The sequence below is a fragment of the Patella vulgata genome, chromosome 5 (assembly GCF_932274485.2).
Source record: "Patella vulgata chromosome 5, xgPatVulg1.2, whole genome shotgun sequence".
Taxonomy (NCBI): Eukaryota; Metazoa; Mollusca; class Gastropoda; family Patellidae; genus Patella; species Patella vulgata.
In genome coordinates this window covers 61,625,999-61,650,937 of record NC_065883.2, presented here as the reverse complement: position 1 = coordinate 61,650,937, position 24,939 = coordinate 61,625,999, and the positions used below count along the sequence as shown (strand labels likewise).

The 24,939-nt window shown below is 34.6% G+C and overlaps 1 protein-coding gene across 1 annotated transcript; it reads right to left on the bottom strand.

The window, feature by feature from the left end:
* Nucleotides 1-5,652: 5,652 nt before the first annotated feature.
* On the bottom strand, nucleotides 5,653-23,743 carry LOC126821543 (homeobox protein Hox-B7-A). The gene is made up of 2 exons (XM_050549989.1): nucleotides 23,159-23,743; nucleotides 5,653-6,890 (listed from the first exon to the last, which is right to left on the bottom strand). The coding sequence occupies exons 1-2, from the start codon at nucleotides 23,634-23,636 to the stop codon at nucleotides 6,607-6,609; spliced, it is 762 nt and encodes a 253-aa protein (XP_050405946.1). The 5' UTR covers nucleotides 23,637-23,743; the 3' UTR covers nucleotides 5,653-6,606.
* Between the last annotated feature and the right edge of the window lie 1,196 nt (nucleotides 23,744-24,939).

Sequence of the window (24,939 nt, the reverse complement as noted above, 5' to 3'; positions counted from 1 at the left end):
TGAAATATTGAACCATGTGTTAGTCCCGAAATGACCTAGCTTGACGTTAAACCACATCTCTCTCTCTCTCTCTCTCTCTCTCTCTCTCTCTTCTTGTAACACCTGGTGACTCCACTTTAAATAAACAAATAGCTTTTAGTGTACATTGCCCCCGTCTTCCTTAGCCCGGTCGGAGCAGAACGGTAGAACGTTAAACCACATTTCATTATATTGCAATGTCCAAGTAGTGGTGTGTGTAGAAAAGTGATGAAGCTTTATATAAGTTATGAACTACTTATTTTGACGCGGAAACAGTTAAAACGGACGGTGTGAATATAAAAACATATAAAACACGTTTTGGTTGCTAAAAGCAATAAATTCAACTTCATTTTAGCTGTTATGCTGACAAAAAACAATCAAGCAAACCCACAATAACAGCTAAATGGCATCCATTGGTGGTTTGCTATCTAGAAATTGCTTGGTCAGCAACCCCATTGTTTTGACTCATTTAACTAAACTATCCCAGGTAAAATGGATAATCGCTAAAATATAATCTCAACGTGTTTAATAGTCACGTTCTTATAGCTACAATGATCTGGGTATTTTCAACGGGACCATATACACTCCTTCGTACATAGGTAACACGGTATCATTAACAGATTTAGCCCTACGATATGGTCAATATTTGGCACAAAACAGCGCCGATTTTCAAATGGTTCCGTCTCATAACGAGATTCCGTATAGGTCTACGTTTCCCACGCTAAATCTTCCTCATAGCACATTGCGTGGCGTATGCCCGTCTTTATTAGCATGGATGGTTCAGAAAAGTAGGACGTTAAACTCCATACCATTTTATTTCTATGTCATAAATTAAAGTGTGGTGACACTTTGAATTTCTAAATTTAATATCTCATAAATTCTAAGCGTGCTCAGACTTAGATTGTTGATGAATTAAGTTTTCTTTGGTAATCTTAAAGTAGCTAAGTCTCTTACTCAATATCTTCCAAAACCTTCGACCTTGAAAACACGAATTAGTTGTCAATTTTAATCAACATTGGTGCTGTGATCTTACCGGGAAAAGATGGGCTTCTGATATCCGATATTTAAGACAAAATAAACATTTTACGATTGGTACACGAATCGTGTACCATAATGCGTTTCAGCGCAATTGGTAACAAGCGACTCGAAGAACGAGGTTAGACATATTCCACAAGTCATGTCAAACGGTGACCCCATATTCTTATCTGAACAGCATGCGCAATAAATACTATCGGTGTAGACTGGAATAATCAGATGCTAGAGATTGCCATTCGATTGAGACTTCTGCCGTATTTCACTGAAAATAACTGCTTTGAAATTAGAGTTAAAACGGAAATGATTAAATGTAAATCAGTTTATTTACATTCCTATTACATTATTATATAACTTGCGATCCATTTGTGTCAATTTGTAGGTCCCAAATATTAGCGATTTAGCTCCTTTAACTATACATATTGAAATAAGATTTCAAAATATTTTTATGACCCGGGGCCATTGTACTTCTGTGAACTGGTATTAATGGTTGTAAAACTTAAGAGAAATCCAACTTTTAAAAAGTTTTTGTTTTATTTGTACAGACACTTTACGCTCTAATTACGCTTGGTGATCTACATACTAGTTAAATTGGTCTAACAATCTACATTGTGTAAAACTATTTTAACCTTGTAGTTAAAACAAAGTATGTTAAGCGTCAAATACCGAAGAATACGTGTAGGTTGGGTTTTAATATGAAATGAAATGAGGTTTAAGTTTAACGTCGTGAAATGAAATGTGGTTTAACGCCCTACTTTTCTGCGCCAACTGGTCTAATGGTCACGGGCGTAAGCCATACAGTGTGCTATGAAGAATGTTTTTCTCAGACAGCGGCGCTACGACCTACCCTTATATAGAATTCCAATTGTCAAAGAGTCTTATACGTGGACACCAACGTGTACACGGAACCGCGGTTTTTCGTACAATCCGAATGACTAGACACTGTCTTTTCCAGGCCTCCCTTCCTGTACCACTTACAAGGGAGAATCCACAGCTGTCCTTTCCAGGCCTCCATTCCTGTACCGCTGACAAGGGAGAATCCACGCTAGAAAAACTTTATCTACCGCACCCGGTTTGACATCCTATCCCATCTGAGCTAGTGAAGACGGTTTTATATGTTAAGAGTTTGGAAGGGGACTCGAATGCACATATTCTTTTAGGCAAAGTATTTTTCAATTCCAATATAAAGATTGTTCCACCTGTTTATCTTTTATTACTGTTATCAACACGTGCAAAGACATGTTTCGCTACAAATTGACACTAAAAGGTCGCTAAGCAATAATGTAATATGAATGTATATAAACTGATTTACATTCAATCGTTTCCGGTTTTTACTCTTATTTCAAATCAGTTATGTTCGGCGGCGAAATATGCGAGAAGTCTCAATCGAATGGCAGTGTGTAGAGTCTGGTTATTCCATTCTACACAGGTAGTATTTATTGCGCATGCTCTCCAGATAAGACTATAGCCTCACCGGTTGACATGACTTGTGCAATATGTCTAGCCCTGTTCTTCGAGGGCCTTATTACAAATGGCGCTGAAACGCATTCTGGTACACGATTCGTGAACCAATGGTAAAATGTTTATTTTGTCTTAAATATTGATCACGGTAAGATCATATGATCAATGTTGATAGAAATTGACCAACAAGTCGTGTTTTCAATGTCGAAAACCGTGTTTGATATTGAGTTAGAGACTTAGCTACTTCAACGTCACTACAGATACGGTCATGTTGCATTTAACTATCCGCGGTGCAATAAAATAGACTTCAATCGATAGCGACAAGCCGACACGATCACCAGACATTTTTAAGTACAAAATATGTCATGTTCCCATAATTTGAAATTAGTCTACTGATCATTCTTCGACTGATTGAAAGGCCTGGATTACCAGGACTATTCTATACGAAATATTACACAAAGCTAGAACAGAAAATCTGAGATACGAATAGTACTAAACCAAAATATGCCGCTCCTAACCGTATAGTTAACAATTTACACCCCCACCCCCACCCCACCCCCAAAAATAAAAAAATACATAATACCAGAAATGATTAAATATTACTGCATATACGACTGGTATACATTATAGTTTTTAACGCTTTGTTATTTGATAGATGCGCAGACAATATTACTGCTGTGTGGGTATTGAAGAATATAGATGAAGATAGACCCCTATTCTAATTATGACCCCCCCTCCCCACCGCAATCACCCACCTTCACGGGGATGATGAGGGATGTTTAAGGATTACGACTGTGTCTACACATTTTATAGATGCCCCCAAGATCTTAAGGCTCTAGGCTTCAGCCTGCCAAGTCTATGGGTAGACCCCCCCCCCACCTGAATCTCCCACCTTCACGAGGATGATGTCTAATGTTTAAGTTTGCAGTGCGTGCAACAAAGGCTTATTACTGTCTAAAAAATGTATACACCTTGGCCGCAGGCCCCCTAGATCTTCAAGCTCTAGGCTTCAGCCTGCCAAGTCTATGGGTAGATTCGGCACTGTGTTTGGGACACGCTACACATGCCATGATTCGAACATGGTGAGAAATTCTTTGCACTTGCTACAGAGGACGACCCGAGTATGATGAACCCATCTTTTTCGTCTCTAGTGTATATATTTGATTTTTGTTTATAACGTCAAATCAGATACGTCATACTTTGGCACTCTCTTTTAGAGAAAGATTTAGAGCTCATTCTGGTACAACTACCATACAAAAACCGAAGAAAAACACCTACATCGGATCAGGGTTGAACTATAGATGCCACAGTCACTGAACTAGCTACTTGCGACATTCTTTGAAACAGAACTGTTTGGGAGGATACATTAGGCTTTGGACTACAGCCACCCTCCATCATTCATCATTGCATAATGAATGGCTGGAATAGGGTTTAACGTCTTACTTTTCTTCATCAACCCGGATAATGATGACAGCCGTACGCCATAGTGTGGTATGAGGGAAAATTTGTCCGGAAAGCATTATAATTCCAGCTGTCAAGGGGTCTTTTAAGTGCACTTGCAAACCCCAGTCTTTCGTACAAATCCTAACTAAGCACCTTTTCTTATATACCAGGCACAACATGACAAGGGAACATTATAGACACAATGCCAAACTGACGTTAAATGCTCCAAATAACCACTCATGCTTTTTCCAATTAGGCTATAAAATTGCAGTAATAGCAAAAATTTGAAAAAGAGATTGATTATAAAAACACGCCCCTGAAGATTGACATGACTTCCAAAATCAATTTACATATTGCTAGTCTTTGATAAATAGAGCATATAAGACGGTTTACATGACTTTTATGTGGTGTGATTGTATTTATGTGCAAGTTGCTTTTTGTCGTGTCTAAAAGAGGAAAGATTCAAATCTAAGTTCGTTCTCATTTTGATCTAAATATTTAATTCTGAAATGTCAAAGAAATGAAATGAAACGGGTTTAACGTCCTACTGTTCTGCTCCGATTGGGCTAATGAAGGCGGGATATACATGACTAAATATCTGACTTCTCCCTCTAGCTTTTGGTTGGTATTTTGAAGTCGATTGCCATTCCGAAAATGGGGTGTGTGCCGGGGGGGGGGGGTTCTTGGGTCTAGACTGCTAAATTTCATGGATCGAATGCGCTTGAGAATGTCGACGCAGATTCCGTAATTGACATAAAATTTTAATCATTTGCCTCTCCATGATGCACTTCAACGGCATTTAGTGATTGGACTGGATATGACACAGTTCTATGAAATCAACAGTAATTGTACTCCATAGAATTATGCCCTATTTTTTATGACGTATGTTAAATCCCCGGCCGCCTATGTTATTATACCTAGGCGTAGAATTCGTATAGTGTGGGTTGTATTTTGTGGAATCGTTAAGGATTAAGCGTCAAAGCGGTATATAATGAAAGAGAGATTTGGGAAAATCCGGGTCGAATGTTGTGGTTCATCTACAGCAGAAGTTCTCAACGCAGACTTAAGGAATAAGAATTCATTTATTTAGGCGACGTTTTGTCGAAAGATCACTCAATGTTTTCAATCAAGTACAATAACAAAAGTAGCTCAAATAAATTGGTAATTGTTCTTTCATAAGTATTTATTGTAGTTAAGTGCTTTATTCAGTCAGTAAGTATATCTAAATGATAAGTATAAAGCTTCTTTGATTGGCATTTAGTAATTGAACATATTAACACAAGGTACAATTTTATGGATACGCAATTACTGAGTTTAATACTAAGCGACGTTCCGATGAGGATACCCTCGTCTTTATCAAGAGAAAAAGCTGTTTACAACCGGCAATTGGTTTCCTCCGATCTCTTGCTCCTTATAAATTGTCATTGAGTCGACTGGCGTGGTTTCGAATCCCCGGTTGTACGTGACAAGGAGTAGTGTCGACTGTCCAACCTCGTGGGTTTTCTCCGGGTCCTCCGGTTTCCTCCCATTGCTAAAGACCCCTATGCGCAAGCGAATTATTGAAATAAAATTAAGTCATATGTTAGTCCCGAAATGACCTAGTTTATGTCGAGTGGACGTTAAAAACCATTTCTCTCTCTCTCTCCCCTTATAAATTGCTGGTTTGGGCGTCACAAGATTAACAAACAACCGAGTTAATAACATGGAACTTAGATTTATTTCAAGGAATAAAATAAAAATAAAACATTATACATGAATGACAAAATAACAAAAAAGAATGGTTTAGCGATCGCTTTGTAGCAAACATTCAATAATAAATAAAATCTCTCAATTAACATTGTTCGGATGTTTCTCATACGGAGTGAAGCCTACAATAGTCGTTAGGAGTACTTTGATTAAGCAATTCCAGTTGTTTTTTCAAGGGCATCACACATATTCAAATTTGATTCCAATATTTTTCCGGGTTCCAGATGTCTTTATCAGGGAGCAAAACTTTCTTTTTTCAAAAAAAGAATTGAGGGTTGGAGACCAAGCCAGGAACAACACAAAGAAAATCTTGACTCAATGGGCTACATAAACAAATTTACCAACGGAAAGAAACAGAAAGGCAACATATTCATAAACATATACATATAAATACTCTGTTTTCTAGGTCACACTGGACACCATTTTGTCCCAGAAAGAACAAAGAAATGACAAAAAAAAAGCAATTTCTGTCATCGATCCCAGGATAACATAACATCGCGATAGTTCTCGTTTTCATTTAGCACAAACATCACATTTACAAAATAAACCAGAAACCACACCACATAAAAAGTTTACGGTTCATTCTCGCGTGCAAGGTATAAAGGTCATGGGATACTATATATTTGACTATATATACCACATTTTATTATGATGGTTGATTTGATTTCAACATCTCCACTTCTCGTTTATACAAGGGTTACCCGTATTAAACTTTTCGAGTAAAATTTTGGCCACTTTTGTTACCAAGAATTTCAGATTATTGTTTTTCATGCACTTTTACAATATAAAGAGAAGACTTTGCACCATTTTGAAGCCTGACCCGTTTGGTTTTTAAAATTAAAAACACCAGTTTTTTTGTTTATTTCATATATATATTTTTTTAAAAAAGGTTTATATCACTTGGTTTCAACTTGAATTTTCATTGACGTCGTCGGCAATGTCTGAGGCGCTATCGTTTATTTTTGTGTCTCCGTTTATATCTTTTATTGCTTGTCTCTCTTTTTTCATCTTCATTCTTCGGTTTTGAAACCATATTTTTATTTGTCGCTCTGTCAAACATAACGTATGTGCTATTTCAATTCGTCGTTTCCGTGTTAAATAGTGATTAAACTGAAATTCTTTCTCTAATTCCAACGTTTGATATCTACTGTATGTTTGTCTTCCTCTTCGTCTTTGAGCAGAATTTGGCCCTGAAATTATAGAAAGGTAAAATCGAATATAAGAATGTGGTAACAACGCGAAACGAAAACGTTGATAATGATACTAAGATATAGTAACCCACCCTTTGACACATACGTAATAGGGTTCAAAGGCTGAAATCAAGGGAGCGAACTCGCACATAGTATTGCCTCTCTGCTTTTAAAAACCAGATAGGTTAGCTACGAGTTTTGGTCACCTTTATCGGCGTTAATTCACTAACTATGTCACTACTCGCAAGAAAATACCCAAGAAAACACTTTGTCTATAATATGTTGTCTTTAAAATCAGAGAGTATATAAGGATCTATTTGAAGATCACTTGAGGAGGCTGAAAATAGAGAATGTCCTTAAATTGGAATATAACCATACGTGACAGTTATATGGTGTAGATGGCACAGGGTTACATCTATTGAATATGTAAATATCTCATCTACTAGGTCTATGTCACTATGTCACTGTCGGGTAATGACTACACTTTAAATATATTAAAATGCAAATTTATTACTTTATCATGAGTCAAAATTCACGCCATTTTATCGACAGAATAAAGTTTTTATGGTGAACGAATAGTAACAATACATTTACTAGAATTATATATGCAAATTAATTATTTTACCATGAGTCAAAGTTCACGTCATTTTATCGACAGAATAAAGGTTTTTTTTTATGGTGAACGAATAGTAATAATACATTTACTAGAATTATATATGAAAATTAATTATTTTACCATGAGTCAAAGTTCACGTCATTTAATCGACTGAATAAAAGATATTATGGTGAACGAATTGTCATAATACATTTACTAGAATTATCGATTATGCTTTGTGTAAATAATTTCACGGGGTTTATAATACTTTTACATACATCAGTTGCTGTTTTCAGTAAATGATTTATCAATTGATTATAATTCTAAGTATTTTTGATGAATTCATTAAAGTGACACAGTTTAACATTGGAAAGATGGAAACAGCGTGACACATTTATTAGTGAAAATTTAATGAAGTGTAGCTTATTGTTCAACACGTGTTCCGTTTAGTAAAAAAAAAATCTATCAAATGACACAACTATGCTGGTAAGATGTGACACATGTTCATTTCAAACGAAGTTACCCAATGAATCGAACAAATATAAAGGCCCAGGGTCGATGCATGTTTCGATGTTTATTGTGGGAGACCATAAAATCACCGCCATGCATGTTCGCAAACAATGATCAATAGAACTTGAATATTATCATAAAAGGTCATTGAAACTGTAGTTAGTAATTTAGTTGACACGTTGATTTAACGATGTATTGTAAATAGTGGTGTGAACCTTTAAAGGAGCTAAATCGCTAATATTTTGGACCTAGAATGGGTCGAAACGCATATAATAATGTATATAAACATGTGAATGTATATAAACTGATTTACATTCAACCGTTTCTGTTTTTACTGTCTTGGCAAAATAAGCCTCATAGCACATGACACATGACCGTTGGAATCAGCCTGGTTGCTCCAGAAGAGTAGGACCTTAAAACCCCATTTCACAGTTAGAATTTCGCGGGTAGTAGGCCGAAACGACGCTATGTGGGCAAAATAACCCTCATAGCACATAGCATATGACCATCCGAACCACCCCGGTTGGTACAGAAGAGTAGGACATTAAAATCCGATTTCACCGTTAGAATTCGGTAGTAGGCCGAAACGCCGCTATGTGGGAAAATACCCCTCATAGCACATGGCATATGACCGTCTGAATCATCCCGGTTGGTCCAGAAGTAGGATGTAGCATCTTAAAACTCCATTTGATTTCGTTTGATTTCATTTCCTATCGTGGCTTTTGTTAAATGTATTCACATACTATTTGACCACTCGTCTAATTCTGGCATTAAATCATTAAAGTCGGAGGGAAGACTTTGGTCCTTCCAAGGATGTTTTATAACCTTGGGGGGGGGGGGGATCACGTGGCTAAGTGGGTAAGACGCTGGCTCGCTAGCCTGGAGGTCGGATGTTCGATCCCTGCATTGGCCGAGAAAGTTCGTCCAGATTTTCCGGCGTGGTTTCCCCTTGTCAGTGATGCAGGACGGAGGGCCTGACAAGGACAGCTGTCTAGTCGTTCGGACGAAAAACCGAGATCCCGTGTACAAATTGGCGTGCACGTAAAAGATCCCTTGGCAGTTGTAATTCGATATAAGAGTAGGCCGTAGCGCCGCTGCCCGGGCAAAATTTCCCTCATAGCACACTATATGGCGTATGCCCGTTATCATTAGCCCAGTTTAGGAGCAAAACAGTAGGACGTTAAACCCTATTTCATTATTTATAATCTTGGGTAGGTTATTACATAAGAAATTAACAGTTTAATATTACTGTCCTTATTTTGACGCCAAATAAAACACAAACAAGCCAAGTGAATTTTATATAACATAATATAGCTATGTCGCTCTTACGTCGGGTAAATCCTGCGACTGACACACAACAAGAATAACTGATCAGTCGGAAAATGTCTTATTTTCATGAAAATCTGTCAGGCTGAAATAAAAAAAAGCTTTCATTGTGAATAAGCTATTTTTAAGTTTTTTACACTTGTAGTAACTGTCAGAGAAAATCGGAACCGCATCAGCTCTGGTACTTAGTAAAGATTTCCTCGTCCTCGCAAAATCAGAGTTAGTCAATATGCGCACTAATATAATTCGATCGATTTGCGACCTGATTCAATATGACTGTATATATCTATTCGAAAGCTGTATGGTAAGAGCATTCTGATTGGTTAGTTTAATAAGTCAATAATTGCACTAACATAATTCAATCGATTTGTGACCAGATTCATTCTTCTTTACCTATGATCAGCAGGGGTCGTCATGATTGTTGATGTCTATTCGAAAGGGGTATGGTAAGAGCGTTCTGATTGGTTAATCTAAAAAGGCCTGTGTTATCTTTTGGCCTGGATGATTTCGTACTTGTGATCTAGGGGTCGCCATTATTGTTAATGTCTATTCTACAGCATTCGGTCTGGTTATTTTGCCTTCAAGATCGGTAGACTAATATACCCAGGCGTTCAACAGCTACATTGTACCTGGACTACAATTATTAAATAACTCTGCGAGCATAAGACTTCCCATGGCCGTCTTGTTACAGACAACCATGCCGAAGGGTTCAATACTCGAACCCAACAAGTTTAGATCCATATTAGGCATTAACATACCAATGTAAAGCCATTTTAAACGAAGAACAAAGCTTTTCTCACACCTTGACATATTATGTTAAACTCGTTTGTTTTGGTGACAGACTACAAAGTAGATCAAACATTTCTGATGGACGTAACATGCATCTACATGATGCCCCTAGCCATATATCAAATACATATTGCAAATAAAAACAGTTGTTAAATTGGTGGGTTTTTTTCTTAACACAGACAAAACGAAAGCCAAGGGTGATAAAACGATTTGTCAAAATGTCATAATCCTGTCTGAACATTTAGAGAAAGGGATAGAATTTGCCTAGAAATTAAATGAGTCGGAACGGTAGAAATAGTTTTCGAGAGATCAAAGAAGCTAATCAAGTAGGAGTTGTATTTTCATTAACTGTAACATTGGGTCTTAAGATGAATGAAAAACAACTGCGTTATAAGCATGACCATTAATTTCTTGGTACCAGTACAAGAATATTCTAAAAGGTCGTTGTCACTGAACCAGAACATCGCACTTACTAACATACATATTTTGACACGTGCTATGTAAGCATTTTGCATCTGAATGTGAAATATCAAGGTTACGGGGAACAAAGATATATTTCTTCTGTCTAAACCTTGAGGCAGCTCAGCGTGTGTAAATGTGTGGTTATTTTTATATCTACTTTTTTATTTGTATGTTAAAGTATTTTAAATATATATATATATATTTGGTAGAACTTAATTTTTTTTTATACATTTGTTTTAGAAAATATTTGTATAGTGCAGAGTCTTATGCTAAATGGTAAAAAAAAACCCACGAATATCCTGTGTTGTGAACAGTAGAAGTCTTCTAATCTATAAAGAGAGTGGGAAATGGTGGGGGTATTTAGCTGTGGGAGGAAAGCGGGGAACACTGAAAACCCACGAGGTCAGGCAGGCGACTCTACTCCACTTAAGTCAATGAAAGAACATGATCTAATGCCAAATCGTTAGAACATTCGGCCATTCGACCACCTATCCCTCCTCAGCCTTCTATAACACTGGGCACCCCATCTAATATATCACATGGCTTACTTACATTGTCTGTCATACAATTCTAAATACTAGATTATTAACTACTGAGAGATCGTAAACGTAGATCTGTAAACAGGGAATCTATTGCAATATCATTATCACGTTTTTACATAATAGCTGTTCCAAAACGTGAAAGCATAACATTCGGTTGAGGAATAATATATAATTATTTTTTTTTTTTTTTTTTTACGGACAATTGAATTAATATTAATTAATATACTTATATATTCATGTACTTTGAATGTATTCATGTAAGTTTCATAGCTTATATTATAATGATATTGTCATTCCTTCAACTTGAAGAACTGTTGCCTTTAAAATTCAAACTGGCCTGATAGTACTGAAAACATTTGTATTATATCGTATTAATTCTTGACCAATTTTAAGTCAACTATTCAGATTTTACGAGAATATTTTTAAATACAAAAGAATATAATTCAGTGCTTCTAGGGGAAGTCGTCACTTTATGCTAATATTAATACAATCCAATAAAAAAGACAACTTTATTAAAGAATTCAAGCGTTAAATAGTTTTGATTTAATACAATAACATGCTGTCATAACTGTTGCAATATCACTCACAATAGTTCCAATAAAAACCTAAATAATTAATGGTTTGCGTTCACAATATTAGCATTAATTACCAATAACTGAGAAATTAGTTAGGATTTTTTAATGTTTGATTTGACATTTTACACCATCCCATTTGTAATCCTAAATGAAATCATGAAGTCATTACAGATCATGAATTCAGCGGCAATGGCTTATCTCACCCATGTTTCCCCCCTTTTTGGTGTTAATGCAGGAACGGGGGGGGGGGGGGGAGAGATGGGGTTAACGTCAACCCAACACAATCCATGACTAACACACATCTACTATTTTACTTAGGGGACTTTAGCAATGGGTGGAAACCAGGTAACCCGAATACAAACCCACGCCACTTGACTCACAATAACGGACCTTGTGATCTAAAGTGCACGCGTCATACACTTCGGACCCCCCCCCCCCCCACCTCCAGCACATCACTCCTCGATATTAGAAACTATCATTACAAAACATAATGAATTTTTTTATATAGGTATCCATTTTCTCTACTTTATTAATTAAAAGACAATAAAATAATATCATTTATGGGTCATAGGACACGATAATACCAGATGAGTTAATTTGCCATTAAACATCGTACATATATCACCTGAATTTCTGAACAATGATGAAGTTCGACTCGTATACAGAGCATATAAATAAACGGAATTGGACTCTTATCCGCTCGCATTAAGGGTTAGTTTTGTCATAACATATCACATAAAATTCCATCAGTTGTATCGCACAGAAGAATAAGACGATTAGATACCATAAATCACCCTCGCTACATAATCCACACATATTTATCCCCCTTGTGTATACTAAGAGATATCAATGTTATTAAAAACTCGTTGCCTACAATACATTCAATTTGTCTGTAAAGATCAAAGCGTAGCCATCATGAATAAATCATAGTCATGTTATAGCGAGGTTTTATTTAATACGCAAACCGTTGTAAAATTTCCTAACCTTAACCGAAGCTGAATGCCGTAGACTAAGGTGGGAGGGGACCCCTTTTTGTTAACCGTTTAACTCGCTAGGTAGATCATCTCTTTGAAGGGAAATTTTTGTATAAAACAGCACAAAGTTGACTGCGCTTTACGTCTCCGTGTTGTGATGCGAACACAACATGGGTTTGTCTCTTCATAACGCTTGACGGCCCCGTTAACTTAATGACAGACTTGTTTGTACACGGGATGGCAGAGTCTATACAACGGTGTTGACTGTAACGACGGGGGACTAAGCTGGGACTATAATAGTGTGCGATGTACGAAAAGCCTACCAAGATCATACCTATATTAAACAAAATGTTTGACAATCTGCGGAATATCAAACAAGTGTTAAGCCGTCTTGCAGTTGTAATGCAAATTTCTGTGTTCAAGTAAAAGTCTAAACATAACAACGTCGTACCCATAACACAAAATGTTTAACAATTATCATACGATTACTTTATCATACCCTGATGTTAAGCCGTTTTACAATGGTAAAGCGAAATTCTGTATTCGAGCAAAAAAGAAGATCCCGTGTATGATTATGTCTCTAGTAATATATATGGCTTCAGTGATGTAATGTCTCTCCACCACTATATCACTATTGTTGCACGCTAAATATAGAGGGTACGTGATAATGACTAGCTTTTGAATTGATCAAGAGATATGTTTCAGTCGGTCCATGGCTAAAAAATATACCGGTATTCGATAATATCTTTGTAATATGTGTAAGTGTCATATACGATTCAGCGATTATATATTTTTATTGGTAAAATGATTGTTGGTCTGTTAAAACATTGCTTGTCGTTGTGGTGTGAACTTTTATTAAAATACCATCTTATATTGTTTAGCTGAAAACATTTCACACATTAAGGTCAGTGTCGGGTTTGGGCTAAAATAAAATAAAAATGTACATCGCTATATATATATCAAATAGAAATTAAATTGTATGTAATATATTATTTGGCGTTTACAAGAAATATCACAGAAAATCAAACCCTTTCATTAGTTATATTTTCTCAAACTTAAAATTACACAGCTATATATCACTTAAACAGGCATTGTCACTCTGATCCAATACAACGAATGTAATGAATTTTGAATAATATCATTCTCAAATTAACCTTAGACTCTCCTAATTACAAAAAAATCCTTACTTGAACGCCCTGATAACAACTAAAAGGAATGAAATCTATGGGTTAGAGGATATGTCCCATAATTTACACACGATCGAATTTGTAGAAGCTCGATGCATAGCGTTAAATCAACGAACCCTGGCCCCCAATTTCTAATGCCTTTTTTGAATACTAAATAATCGTAAAAACAATAACTTGTTGAGGGAATGTGGGGGGGGGGGGGCTCTTTAAACAGGATATCACCTATACCGTCAAAGCGAAACGTCGCTATAATAATAATTTGTATATGTATTTCGTTAAAGAGAGATTTTTTAAAAGACTGCATCATTCAAGCTTTAAAGAGAAATATATATACACATTTATAAGTCATAAAAACTAAAATAACAACAGGAAAAATGAAATGCTGTCAATCTTGTTTCAATTGACAATTCCTTACGTATTTGTGGTTTCTCAGCTTGTAATATAATAATTGGGATACAACAAAAACAAAATTCCACGTTTATCATCCTTAATCCTAAGTAATAACTCGAATTAAAAACAAATAAACTACACCCAGAGTATTCACAGCCAGATATTTTATCATTTCTTGTGGAGGGGCAAAGCTAGGGCTTACTGTAATGTCCATTATGAATCAAGTCTTTCTGGGTTGAACAGAAGTGTTGAATAAAGGTGTGAAGTTTTACTTTGTTTCTTGTCATATAATTAATCTTCGTTTATAAATGGCCCCATAAAATTATTCAAAGGAAAACCGTTAAAATATGATGGGAATATTTGGAATTTAGTAAATTGTTTTGAATTCATGAACAGATTAAACAATCAACACGAACAGGTTTTCGATGTTTCGACGAATTCCGTTATACGAATTGTTTTCAAATTTCTTATCTAAGTTAGGCTTACCTACCAAAGAGTAAATGACACTTTCAGTATTTATAATTTGACGGTATTTGTCTGTAAAGGTTTACATTATAATGTGTGCCGATTTTGAGACAACCAGAAAAGCCATCACTGAGATATAAACGTTTCAGTTATGATTAGTACAAATTTTTGTTATTCAACCAATGCTGGCGCAAAATATCTTATTCTAAGTAGGTCAGTGCTTGGATTTTAGACAACTAGGCGAGTCTTAAGTTTATTTTGAACATGATATTATTTAAAATTAATTACATAAGAATGACAATTACACTTTAAATGGCAAGTGCAACGTTTGTGATTTGCCCCCACCCGAAACCAATTACGCGATTGGATTGGCTTACAGCTAATAGACTTGACCAATTAACTTCTTTTATAGGTTTGATGATGACAAACTTACAAATGATGATTAAGCTAAATTGATACATTACAAACAATGTAGTGATTCGTCATTTAGGCCATAATCTTGTATTTTGCCTCTCGTGCGACATTGTCGAATTTAGGTCTACCGCCAACAATGATAGCGTTTAATAGACATGCCCTCAAGAAACAATATGACAAGTCGACTTTGATCCCACAATCCTTTCAAGGAGAGTTTTTCTAGACTGAATCATTCAGGGTTTAAATAGATATAGTGATTATTTTCATATTTATACTATTTATAGTGTATAATATATTGGATTGCAATCGAACTGCTTACATGAGCATTGTACACTTAATGATCAATGCATCATTATTCAACAGCTGATCAAATTTGTGTTTAAATACAGTGTTCAAGGTTGAAACTGTCATCTGTAAATCGATCGAAGGTACAACTAATTAAGTTTATTGCTAAAGACAAACAATACATTAATGTCATTGAGAAATTAGCAGGTTATTGTCTAAGAAACCCATATAACATTAATGCAACCCTGCTGTATGGATACCATCACATGTACATTCAAATGTGCATTTTAGTTCAACCGGAAGTGCTAAAAAGGGGGGACTGATTAAAAATTTGCACGTAATGAGATCACATTACTGATACATGTTTATGTTTGACACGTGTGCACCATGAGAGACAAAAATACATTTATACGGATTTAAAAATCAAGGTCTTTTGATTGGCCTGGTCTTACTCCGTCGTCAAATGGCCGTGAGAAATGCAGTACGAAAATTGGCGAATTTCTAACAAGCACTGCACATAGGAAAGTAAAATCTATTATACAACTGATCTGTTAATGCATGCTTGCAACTGATAAAGGTTATGGATGCCATATTGCTGTTTTGGAATTTGAATTAATCACAGAGTTGCATTAGAAATTAAACGTCTAAAAAAAAGGTTTGTAATGTATTTTTGTGAATTCACTGAACCCCCTTGGTTCCTCCCACGTTTTAAAAATGATGTTTTTGTGTGGAATAGCCTTTAATCATAGCCAACATCCTGAACGGTCAACCATACGTGTGCTTTTAGTTTAATTAGATAACAGTGTGACATCGAGAAGAAGAAAGTTTCTCACACTGAGACAATCACACTAAATGTTCTTTTCATTAATGTTAATGTTTCCCATCGGAGGAAGGAAAGTAATAGATGTTACAGCAGCCAGCTGAATCTTAGTTCGTCTGCTCGTCATTGCACGGCGGCCATTTGCAAACACTTTCTGACCGAGCAGAAAAAAAAGCTCAAATGTTCATTCCACTTAAACACCATTCTTTTTCAAGCGACAGAAGACATTATTATTTCAGGAGGTTAAAGGAACTTGTTAAGTCTCATAATCAGCATGTCCTTATATGGAAAGGAAGCAGAGCCTGTTGGGCTTTGTTGTATCATAACCATCAGTGAAGTTCTTAATTCTGGTTTAGCTCCATGCCATTTCAACAAAAACAATAAACAATGTAGAAATTATCAAATGACTAAGAAGTCTGATAAATCTAGATATTCATAGAAGTCACAGAATCATGAATTACACGAAAAGTGTCACTCGCCCCCACCAACCATACTTTGAGCTGCTGTTTATTCGTGCCAAAAGAAAATGCTACGCATTTGTTATCAAAATCCTGCAACGTTCCTGACGGGGTGGATTAGTAATTTATGGCCTCACTATTTCTAGCAGATTAATTATTTACATTTCGGAAATGGTTTGTCCAGATAAAACTGGTATCGGTTAAAAGTGTTGTCTTAATCCGATATTTATGTCAGCGAGAAAAAACTCAGTCGTGTATGATAAGCTTTTTTATAAAAGGTGGTGACCATATTAATATCGTAGATATAGCCGATTATATATAATAATGTGGAATTGTATTAACTTTTAATACCGCTGTCATTGTTCACCGTCGTTGAAAACATAATGACGTGTATCATTATGGAATATTAAATTGAATTAAATGTATTTGATACATAAAGTAACACTTAGAGTTTGACAGTTATGAAATATTAACTTTTAATATCATCATTTTGACACCTTGATCGAAACTACCGGTTAAATTTGTTTACTTTTGACAAAATGTGAATTAAAACATGTATTATGAGACAGGTTATAACTACAAAATCTGTTCAGTGATAACAAATATTAGAAAAAGTTGACTTTTGTACTAAAGAATCACTCAAAACGGTAATATTTCATCAACACGTTGACGTTTGTGCGTAACAATTACTCGAAACTACATATAACAATTCATACAAATATGATTTTTTTTTCTTAAGGATATCGACTTTGTATTTGTTATATCTTAATTTAACGAAACTGGCAATTTACAAACATCATAACTATAAGATATTGCTTAGCGAATAAAGTATGCAAGAATTTTAATGGGTAGAGTTTTCCAACGAAGTTCTAAATGTGTTCAAAATGTGTTAGCTTATCCTTGGTGTTTTTAATTTTGAATCTAAATTTCAACCTAAGCTTGTTAAAACTACTTAACCTAGGTTAAATTATCTATCAGTTTAGATATATAATGGAATACATACACGTACACTGACAGCATCAAGTATAGCTCTCACGAGATAAAACTAGCCTTCCCCCATAAATAACTGGACAAGAAAATGAACACATGTTTTGCCCCCAAACCATTTATTAATCCCTTCGAGTACACGCGTCACATAAAAGATACGTTATGTGTATGTTTGTGAATTGAGTTTAGCCAACCTCAAGCACAATGATAATTTCCCAAAAACAAAGAAGAATATGTAAGGAATGTACACACTGTGAATATATACATCTTGCACTAAATTGTGAATGTTCAATTTATACATATTTCTTTTACTAAAAGCGTGTGCTGTTTCTGGCCATTCGATTAACTCAATGGTACCCATGCATGCAGTAATAACTTGCAGTTAACTTTTACATGTGCACCTGCACCGAAAATATTCTGCGATACCATCTTAAGTGGTAGCGGATGTTAACCCCCTAGATCGATACTAACAGCAGTCGAAAATCTTCTGCATTACCGTACTGAAGCTTGTTACCAGAAAAGTGTATTAAAGAAGAAAGAAACATACCTGTTCTTATTTCATACAAATTTCACAAAAACATGGATGTTTGCTGGCAACAATGCTTTAAGTTGCGTTGACTGCATTCCAGAATTGACGCATACTGAGTATCGTATATTATGAATTAGAATTTATCGACATCGCAAGATATAATTATTAGTATAGCCTATGTATATATCCTTAAATGTATATTATAACATTAGTGGAATCTGTGATGCTTCAATGTTAAGACTTCTATGTTATATTTAACAGTCATATTACTTACACAGGCCTACAAATTTGAAAAAATTACATAACGTCAAAATAGAGCATGGAATTATATGCGATCATTTTAAATTTATTTCGGGTATTGGGCTATTGCCACTACTTTGTTACTTATTCTTATCCTGATACATTTCCTTTTTTATGTCACGAGTTATCTTTATGGAACATCTGATGTCAATTCTTATTTGAAGGTTACACGTAGCTAACACGCTTTTGTTATACTTGTGTATTTATATCTGACATATTGCTGTGTTTATATAGCAAGATAATATTGAAAAAATATTGTATTAATTAATGCATACAGACAAATCACATATTACTTACAAGACGAACCCAAGTTTTTAAACCAGGAATCTGAATTTGAGACATAAATAACATGGTTGTTTAATAGCAATACCAAGTGTTAACACCCATTGTCGATCGAATCTAGCTCACAATATGTTGAATAACTTCTTGGCAATAAAGATGCCACTACTAAAAGTATTCAAGATTTTCTTTAGCAAGTGTTAATACAAGCAATGTTTAAGGGTTGGTATTTCCAGCAGAAGGTGTCGAAATCATAATCGAGCTTGTGTTATCTCGACCTACGCCAGTATGTAAGCGCCATTTTCAATTTTACAAACCAATATCTGCAGTCGTATTTTTTGTTCATCTGTTGTGTTTAATTTTGCAGAATATGATAAATAGCTAAATATATACGCAATATTGGCCTATATTTTTTGTATCATCATGCATATGTCAAATCCATATAGGAAATATGGTAAGTAGCTTAGGTTACGCTCACGTGATAACACTAACATGAAATAATTCATCTGTTATACGTTCATTTTAATGATATTAATTTGCTAATAATCTGTGGAATAGCTCGGGTTACCTCCCTTGACTTCATATGACCAATTATACGAAAGATAAGACAAAAAGGCCATAGGCCTATTTATATTATTTTTTATAATTATTTAGTTCTTTATTAATAACTTTATTTGGTATATATTCGATCACTCTAATTTCAGATGGCTTAATTTTACTTCATATTATCTAGGAGCTCAAAATAAAACCAGTGTAGTGTTGCAAATTGTAAATATTCTGAACAAAGGAAGGGACATTATGGCGTTGAAACCGTATCACTTCATAAATTGCATTTATCTCAAGCGAAACACGGAGATCACGATATTTACTACCATTACGTATCGTCTTTTTATTCATCTTATTTATGTCCTTCTTCCATCAGTCTATCTTTCTGACGATGTGAACCAAAGCAAGCGGGTGTTTCAATTAGCGAAAGGAATTCAATTGGAGACGATAAACGATAAGCCAGCTAACCCCGAATTAACCCTTTTCGTTAACCGGCTTCTCCGATTACTGCTTGCTGGACATTTTATGAGGACAATAAATTCAGTTTTGTGACTGGAATATGAGTGTGGTGCTCTTTAAATTCCGAGTCGAACTTTTACTGCCTTTTTACCAGCTCCCCATTTCCATAGTAACGCGTATTTTACTGCCCTTTCTTATTGGGTATTGGCCAAACATAGAATTTAAATGGTGGTTTATTTGTCGACAATGGAATAAGAGGAAACACGAGGCTGAATACAAGCTTAGAGCAAGATTTAACTTTGGACATGGAGTAAGGTATATCTTGGATATGTCGTCAATAAACAGCTATACGAAGATTCATATCCAAGGATAATCGTTTATGGATATTTGTTATTCCTACCTATAGTTAAGTTAATTGTGTTTTCATAGTTTTTTCGTAAAACGATACTCGACAAGTAAGTGATATAAACGAGAAATATGTCTAAGGATGATAACTGATTCAAAACCGGAATTCGTCTTTCAACTCGGGATTACACAACACAATGGAATATACGAATAATCCGCTTGTCACGATATCTCGAACAAAGAATTTTGTGTCAAAATGTCTATGCATAATACATGTATTTCTGCTATGGTTCGCAAGTTTCTAATTTCTATACATTTTCAAGGTATCATTTGGTTTTGTAGCTTATCAAATGTGTTTCGACTGATAAGATTTTCTGAACAATAACAAAACATTATTAAAAAATGCATTTTGTTTATTTTTTCTATGTTATCAATGTATTATTAAAATTACACTCAAAATTTTATTGTTTTATGTGTAGCGACCAAATTATGCTCAAGACCGTAGTATGTCTGAGTAACCTTGTTAAGTCATTTTTAAAATTCTTAATCTGGCATACATGTTGTACAAGCCCTACTTAATCCAATAACTCAGTTTTGTAACCAACACGATAACGAAAATACAATAGCCACCATGGATGGTTTTGCCGGGATCGAAAGTAAAATATTGAAACTGTTTTTTGAATTGCATTTATTACCATAGACGCAAGGAACAGGCGATTAATAATATTTGGATAGAACTCGAGAAAATAATTCTCCATAGCTCTGAACACAGTGACTGTGAAGAGTTAAATTGCTTAGTAGGTTGCTCTTTCACCGTGTATTCTTGAAGGAACATGAATATTTTATTTACGTATCCCTATAACTAATAACGTATTAGCATGCATAAGTTTTTCGCTTATAGCATCCGATCGATTTAAACCGATTGTCTTTTCCTGACTAATAACCGCTCATACACGTCAATATAGGAGTAAAAAATGAAATATCTTGCCAAGGTATAAATAATGCAATTTGTCAAGTGGGCATTATAGATGACTTCCATTTTTAAATTTTAAATATTTAATTTTCGGTCAATTACTGGCACAATGTGAGTCATTAATTAAGAATAAAAATTGTCCTGCTAAATAATTAATCTTTTAGATATCCAGTATAATTTCTAAGATTCTCTGAATGTTTGCTGTCATGTGATTTATTTTCATAGCCCACGTGTAAATAACAAATGAGATATATTTCATTTTTAGAATTTGATTTATAACCGTTAATAATCCGCAAAGAAATATTCAAATGTGCCTTGAAAAAGAAATAATAATTATTCTGAATTATTTAATTATTCCAGCCGTGCATACAAACGATTTTTATCATTTTAATTCTATAGAATAATAGAATACATAATATATTCCTTAATTTATATACATGAATATATAACAAATATATGCAAATTACAAGTAACTGCTTAGTTACTACAATTCTTGTTGAAAAAATATAATTTTGATAATACTTTAGTATAATATTATCTTTAAAAATAACAATAATAATATTGCACAAACAAAACAAAAAACTTTTGATCGACAAAATGAAGAAAACCTTTAAGAAAAATACATATAAAATAAATTGAAAGACAGTTATTATTCCTCCATTAATTGATTTATAATACTTTAAAAATATTAACAAATTCTTATGGGTATATTTAAGACATCCTTGATAACATTTTTAAAATTTTTAAACATGCAGTAAACACGCATCCTCCCCTTTTAAAAAAACCAACAAAAAAAACCCACCACAATTAAATATGAATTATTTTCCTTTTATGTTAACAAATACATAATAATATGTGTGGTCCTGGAACCTATTTTCCTTTTATATTTAGATTTAATTGATATAAATAACAAATAATTCATATTTAATATTTTTAATTGTGTTGGTCAAAGAATTGTATTCAAGTAATTCGAAAAAAAAAATGGAACTAAAACCGGGCCTGTTAAACGATATGACTGTAATTATAATAGGGTGATTTATAAAAGGGCTATTTGGGGATGAGCGTGACCTTTTTAGACTGTTGTTAGAAGTTGTTTAATAAAAATGTTTCAAGTATTGTCGATTAAGAGTCGAAGAAATAATAGGCAACAAATACATGTTAAATAGTAGTGTGCTGTAGACGGTATACCGGCTGTCGTTTCTATTGAATTATACCTCAGATGAATATCGCATACCCCACGGAATACGAGCTTTGTAATTCACTTTGTTGAAAGCACTGCGTCGATACAATCAGCCAAGCGCAATACGCAGTAAATAAGACAAGAAGACTTTAATATTTAATACGCTGTCTTTGTAAAATGAACAAGAACAAAATCAAATATTTAAAAAATAGTCGATATCTTTATTTGTATTTACTGTTTAATATCCACTTCCGTGCCATATATATTCAAAACCGCCATTCCATTGAAATGATGTTTTAAAGTCATAAAAATTGATCAAAGACATTCTGAAAAACTCTATCAAATATTTAAAAGAATCGACCCTGTAAGTTTTATTTACTTATCTGAATAGGTCTAATGTCTAACATTAACCGCTAGCATTCAAATCGCATTACAATAATAAAAAAATAACTGTAAAGGCATACACACTGTAATGGCTATAACCCTATGCAGTACCTGTTTTTATTTACATTTTATTGCAACTAAAATCAGCGGTTTATGGCTTTGCGTGTAGTTAATTCAATAAACCCTATAGGCTTGTTATGTTATAAAATATAGCTAAACATAATTTTTATTCCATTCTTTCGCCTCAGACTTAAAAGCATACAGGCCATAACTTACCGTGATGCGTATTTCAGTGTCAAACTATATAGGCAATAACAATTATGTGAACATTACGTTTTAGACTTTCAATCAGGCTTGATTTACAAGCCATGTTTTATGAAGCAGCGACAATAGCATGTAATAACTTAGTATTCTGTTGTTATAAAAACTTTATGAAGTGATAAACGTTAAGTGATATACATGTTAGACTAATAAAAATGGAGTGTATGACCTACCTACTATACCCATCCATGGATAAAACGGTGTGGCTGGTTCCGAGGCTTTTGGGGAGTTATCCTCTAAATCTTTGTGGGATACAACACAATTCACTCCCCCCTTCATATCTAAGGGACTGCCATACGGACTCTCTGCTTGATGTCGGGTAGGGGAGGGTGTCGACCCAGCATGGGTCCAATCCACACTGTGCTGATAGCCCGCGGTATAGTTCCGCGGGCTAGTGTCCTCTGTATTAAACGGTTTACTGTCATAACTGGACTCTTGAGGTCCTCCATAAGGTGCTGTTGACTTCTGCTGAGGGTAGTAATGTCCCGTAGGGTTGTGTTCACTGCCGTACCCTCCCCCGTGATATCCTAGTTGATCGGCGAAACGAGATGAATATAGTCCATAATTGTTTGAGGTGTAACCGTTTGTTGTCGTATAATGGCCGTCGGCCGAATACTGAGGTAAAAACGATGCTGCGAAGTAAGAATTCATATTTCGACTTGTATCATGCACAGACAATTCTAACTACATGACCTACACGATACGTGTGATTTGTGAGGCTACTCACTCACTCTCGTCCAAAATAAATCATTTACATGGTAATCTGACTCGTACTGTATCCAACAACCAATCAACGCGCGCGTTACATCGCTTCTCGGCTAACGACCGAATCACCACTCGACCTGTGTTATGTGAGCGCGCTAGGGAAAGATTGTACGCTATCGTATGCCTGTATGATATCGCCACCGATACAGTTCGTGTTTTAATATGAATATAACTACATACTATTATCGAATTTCAAACACAAAGAATAACTCTTATTTCACACGTGACACGGCCATAAGATGATACATCTTACTTTATTATGATCAAATTTGATCTGCTGCCATATTCAGTAATGGGACTACATGTACTAATAGTGTTATTACGTAATAAGGTGTTATTTTGATGACTTCGCAGAGCTCATACATTGTTAATATAGATTTAACTTACCAGTGTGATTAATTGAAAAATTGAATAGTTTGAGAATGGCGAAACAATTGGATAGAGAAATAACTCGTTCGCATGAGACTGCATATATGAGAGACTGTAATTAAGATAAACGAGGCCCATGGTCATAAATACAAACAAACTACCTGCGACTACAAGGTATTTCTAAATTAGACGACAAATTACTGTTATATATCGTGTATACATTTTAATACAGTTTATGACGAGGCGACGTCGTGGTCAGTCGTATATAAAGAGAGCGACACCTGTCAGTGTGTACTTATTGCATCAATCTTTCTCATACTTATATATATATATATATTTATATACATATATAAAAGACAACCTCTTATATACCACACTTAAATTGACTATATGTCTACTTACATATATATATATATCTATGTCTGTATATATATATATATATGATGGGAAATATATATTCACGGTCGCAGCCATTGGACCATTATTTTCTCACCATTTTGTTTTTAGCCATTCATTTCGAACAATAAAACATAAATTAGTTAGATACGTACACTATATATAATTATTTCTAAAAAGGTATATTTCACAAATTTGGAATTTTATCATATAATTTTATAATTTGTAAATGATATAAATAGTGTATTTTGTAATTATCCTAATACAAGGAAGCACCAATCTGACTTATAATGCCATCAAACTAGAAGATCTTTAAGTATTTCAAAAGTAAAATATGTATTTTGTACTTATAATGCTATTATTACAAACAAATTTAGCATACGTGATCACAAAATCGTGCGAAATCCATATTTAAACTGTAAAT